Source organism: Dermacentor silvarum, chromosome 1, assembly GCF_013339745.2.
Source record: "Dermacentor silvarum isolate Dsil-2018 chromosome 1, BIME_Dsil_1.4, whole genome shotgun sequence".
NCBI lineage: Eukaryota > Metazoa > Arthropoda > Arachnida > Ixodida > Ixodidae > Dermacentor > Dermacentor silvarum.
Genome location: NC_051154.1, coordinates 450,253,435 through 450,258,034, shown reverse-complemented (window position 1 = coordinate 450,258,034; position 4,600 = coordinate 450,253,435). Strand labels below are relative to the sequence as shown.

The 4,600-nt window shown below is 42.7% G+C and overlaps 1 protein-coding gene across 1 annotated transcript; it reads right to left on the bottom strand.

The window, feature by feature from the left end:
- Nucleotides 1-3,370: 3,370 nt before the first annotated feature.
- LOC119449234 (uncharacterized) lies at nucleotides 3,371-4,387 on the bottom strand. Its single transcript, XM_037712414.2, has one exon. It carries the CDS (start codon nucleotides 4,385-4,387, stop codon nucleotides 3,371-3,373), a length of 1,017 nt encoding a protein of 338 aa, XP_037568342.2.
- Between the last annotated feature and the right edge of the window lie 213 nt (nucleotides 4,388-4,600).

Genomic DNA, 4,600 nt, shown 5'->3' with positions numbered 1-4,600 from the left:
GCAAATGCACGTGCCGCTACGGCAGCCTGGGTAACTGCAAGCACTGTGCTGCAGTTGCTTTCTATTTGAATGAATTTGATCATGCGTCCTGCACAAGTGCACCACAGGCATGGAGAAAGCCACGAGGGAAGCCGCAGCTAAATGATAAGGCCAGCATTGAAGAGTTGTTTGGAAGTACGATGCATTTGGTTGTATTGCTGTTGCATAGTATGTGCATAGTACGTACGTCAGCGTTCTCTTCTCTCTTCTGTCCCCTCTGGTGGCCTTGCGCTGCTAACGTACCTTATAGCACGTGTGCTGCTAATTTTGACTACAGCACTGATTGCATGAAACATCTGTTATCTCATGTCATCCTTATCACTATAGTGCTCTGTTAATGCATCTTTTCTCAGGCTATCACTTTCATAGCTGTCACTTTTTTATGTGGTTCTGTGCTAAGCACACTGATTAGCTATTGCTTAATATGCAATGAATTTTGTCATTCTTGCTCCCAGACTACAAGAGCCCCTTTGTAGGAAACAAACAGCCTGCAGAGCTGTCCCCATTTTATGCATTGAAGCACTTCCCGGGCATTGTATCGCCATTTGCGGAAGCACTGCAAGAGATGGCGAGGAGTGAGGCAGATTTAATCAGCATTGAAGCAGAACAAGAAGCCAGGCGGGTTTCACAGCTCGAAAAAATTATCCAGCTGCTTCCAGCACCTTTCAACGCCTTGCATGTGCTGCAGATATCAGGCACCTACCCGAAGCTAAGTGTAGCAGCAAAGGATTACGTACAACTCATGACGCAAGAGCAGGAGTTTTATCAGACAAATATTGTCTGTGAGTCACTGTCAGACCTATGTGTGGCCACCATGGGCCAGTCAAGCTGTCTAAGGTATGGAAACATCAGTGACAGAGGACATTGTTGCTCTTTACATGTACTCTTCATTCTTTTGATATTGGGTATGTTAACTCTAACTTAGGTGGCACAAAGAAAAGAAGTTTCGCATAAGCAGTACCACTAGCCACACAATACTCCATGCCCGACGGAGCCCTGAGGAGGTTGCCAAGGCCGTCCTGAACTCAAGGCCATTTTCTACAGAGGCCACGGCTTATGTTGTGTATAAAGTACAAGGTTTTTCTAGTGGAATACACAACACTTAAAAACAATCACAGAACAGAAACCATGTACATGTAGTTGCAAATGTTTGTCGACCTCTTTCATTCTTGTTTTAGTGATGTGTATTCTGATTGCACAATGCCAAGTTTAAAGCTATTTTTTATTTCTTCTAAAACAGGACTCCGTACAGAACCCCTGGCTCGAATGGAGTTTGAGCGTCAACTAGGTGTTGAAGTTGTGGAGGTGAGGTCAAACTTTAGTCTGGTGTTCAGTGCTCTACAATGAACACTTGAGAGAGACAAAACCTTCAAAGCAAAAAAATAAAGCACTACCCTTTTGGGCGGCATAAACTTCAACATGGGGACAGATGTTTTAATATGATGAAACTTGCACTAAACTGTGGAGGGGATACTGTACAGACTAGCATTATTGGTCATTATGGATGCCTGTGACAAGCTACGACCATCACTGAGTGCTTGTAGTGCCTGCCAGTGAGGTAATTGTAACTTTTTCAGATGGGTTTGCTCATACACCCGGATCAGCCTTGGCTGTGTGGCAGCCCTGATGGCATGTTCTGCCTGTCTGAGGAAACATGCCTTTTGGAAATCAAGTGTCCTCACAAGTGTAAAGAAGCAGACATGTTCGACAGCTCGGGAGAGAACATCCTAGACTACATCCAGGGAACAGGCAGCAACCGAAGACTAAAGATGACGCACAGATATTTCACTCAAGTACAGATATTACTATACTTGTTGAATGTACAAAATTCCTATTCTTTTGTATATTCCAGCAGGCAAAATTTCATTATTGAAGTCAGCAGGGATGATACCTTTCTTTACGAGAGCATCCCAGCCCTTGAAAGATTTTATTTTACTTACCTTCTGCCTGCTGCAGCTGCAGCAAAATAAAGCATGTACTCACTGAGATTTGTTTGTACTACTATACTTCGTGCGCAAAACACAATGAAAAAAAAGCATTTCACGTTTCTCACTTTTATTGCACAACCGAAGAAAATGCCTATATCCTAAAGGTACATAGTGGTATATGGTATTGACAATCTTAGAAAAAAAATTAAGAGTTAACATGTCATTTGTTCACTAGTTCTGCTGCTTCATGTGTGCACAACACTGAAAGTAGTCACACTAGAAACATAAGTTGCCAAGTTAATGCAGCATTTGAGAAGCTGCAATAGAATGGCATGCTTTTCGCAAATATTAAGCTAAACAAATTTCCTGATGAAGTCATCAAATTTGCAGGCACAAGTTGGAATCAGCTAGCGCAAAACAGGGGTAATTGGAGGTGACAGGGCCTTCGTCCTGTGGTGGACATAAAAATAGACTGATGATGATGTTGACGACGATGAAGCTAAACAATAAGCTGCTGCTTGCTGGAACAGTTATTATTCTGAACTAAAACTAGCGCATCCAAAGCAGGTTGAAATGCAATCACATTCGGAGGCGATATGACAGACTTCAAAACATAAGTGCCTAATGGCAATGACATCAAGTACCAAAAATATCATGCAAAACAGGATTGCATAATATAAAAGTGGAAAACATAAGAGTAAGTCACATGTACACAAAATTCACTGACAAGTAAAGGCAGGTGACTACGCAGAACTCACAAATGTTCCCAGTACAGTACCTTTTTTTCTTCACTACATCAAACAGCTCAACCCAGTCCCTTAAGTTTATACACACAAAAAACAAAAACAGGCTCTTTTTCCACTGTACAGCATCACACATCTACTTTCAACGCTCCAGAACATGCTCGGTTCACCTATTTCAAGCTCAAGTAAGTGACACAATGCAGAACGAGACAGAAGTTTGTTAATGGAACATCATAGATGACCTAAGCTGCATGGAAATGGCACCAACAGTGTGCAAAAATTGGTCAACGCCTGTGTGCTCTGCGATATCAGTGCACTGTAAAGAACCGCAATGAAATAAGAACTAATCCGGAGCCCACTATTACGGTGTTTCTCAAAGACCACATCCAATTTCGAAACAATAAAATGCAAATAGCTCGAAGAAATAATGCAAAGTGAGTATCCATGGCAGATGAGACCCTTGGCAACACAGAGCAAAATAAGAAAGCTATGAAGGCCTCAGTCCACTAGCTAATGTTTCGCCAAGAGCATTTGTCGAAACCCCCGGCCAGCCTAGACGAAGACAAGTCCTATTATCGAAATGGTGGCTAGCCCACTGATGCTCCCCCATCATTCATTCATTTCATTTTGTGTAATCCAGAGTGAGGCAAAGTCGATTGTTCATGATGCAGACACGACAAATGACTGTTGTTCTTTGCGCTTAATTATTGGGAGCTGGAGGTTTGCTAGCACACAGCAGACATGAAAGACATCCGTCATGCATGGGTTAAGCTCAGTTGGTACTTTGTTGTTCAAGACATTATATATTTTAATCCTCTGAATCATTCGTTCGACATGTATCCGCACTTGAGCGATATTGTAAGTGTCCCTAACCTCCTCTGGCGTAAACTGAGAGGCATGGAGAAATGGAGGCATAACAAGAACAGCATTCTGGTTTCCTAAAACTGTCTGGATGCCTGGAAATCCCTTATCGGCAAGAACTGTATCCCCAGGTTGAACAAGATCGAGCAAACCAGAACCAACTGTAATGTGGGCATCAGACAGTCTACCACCATAGGATTTTGAACAAAAACAAATCATTCCTCCTGGTGTTACAGCCACTAAAAACTTCAGCGTATATGCGCCTTTGTAATTTGAGTACAAGACTCGTTCTTGTTGCACAGTTGGTGGCTGCTCTGTACGTATTTCAGTGCAGTCAATAATCATAGTGCAGCTAGGATACTGCACCTTAAAGCTGTCTGGCATTGTGGCCTGAATCACTCTTGGTGGGGGGCGAAAAATCCATTGTTTAGTTGCCACAGCGAGCGTTTTGAGAACACTCTTGAAATGCCTTGATGCGACGTTTCGCTTACCGAGAAGAGCCAGTGATGAGTAGCTGATTCCAAGCTTTAACTTCAAAAGAAACAAAAGAAGCCTATTCTCAGCAGTAACATCACATTTTCGCTCTGAAGGTGGAAGCATGCTCAGAAGCATTGCAAACACTTCTTTGCTGACACTGCACAGGTCTTGCAATGCATTTGCAGATTTAGCGATGCTGTCGTAGCCGGAGAAGTAGCTGGTTCTGTGGTCAGAGCCACTATGCCTGCTACTGACCTCTGGCTTGTGTTGCACACTGTTGTCGCATGTGTCAAGATGTGTCACTTGAGATGATGTCCCTGACTCACTAATGAAGCACATGAACACCGAGAAATTCTTGCTTGACACGCTTCTTTCTTCAGTTTGTGTTTCCTGCGTAAAATTGCAGTAAGAAAGAATAAATACATCCATGTTGGGTTACAGTGGCAACCTCATTTTTATCAGTCATAACACAAAACTTTATCGATGATAAACAAACATTTCAAACTACGCTCCAGAAAAATGCTGTCACATATTGTGCATCAAGTGCTGCAC

What these genes read in the sequence shown, in the direction of transcription:
- LOC119449234 (XM_037712414.2), bottom strand. Translation starts at nt 4,387, where the DNA reads ATGTGCTTCATTAGTGAGTCAGGGACATCATCTCAAGTGACACATCTT.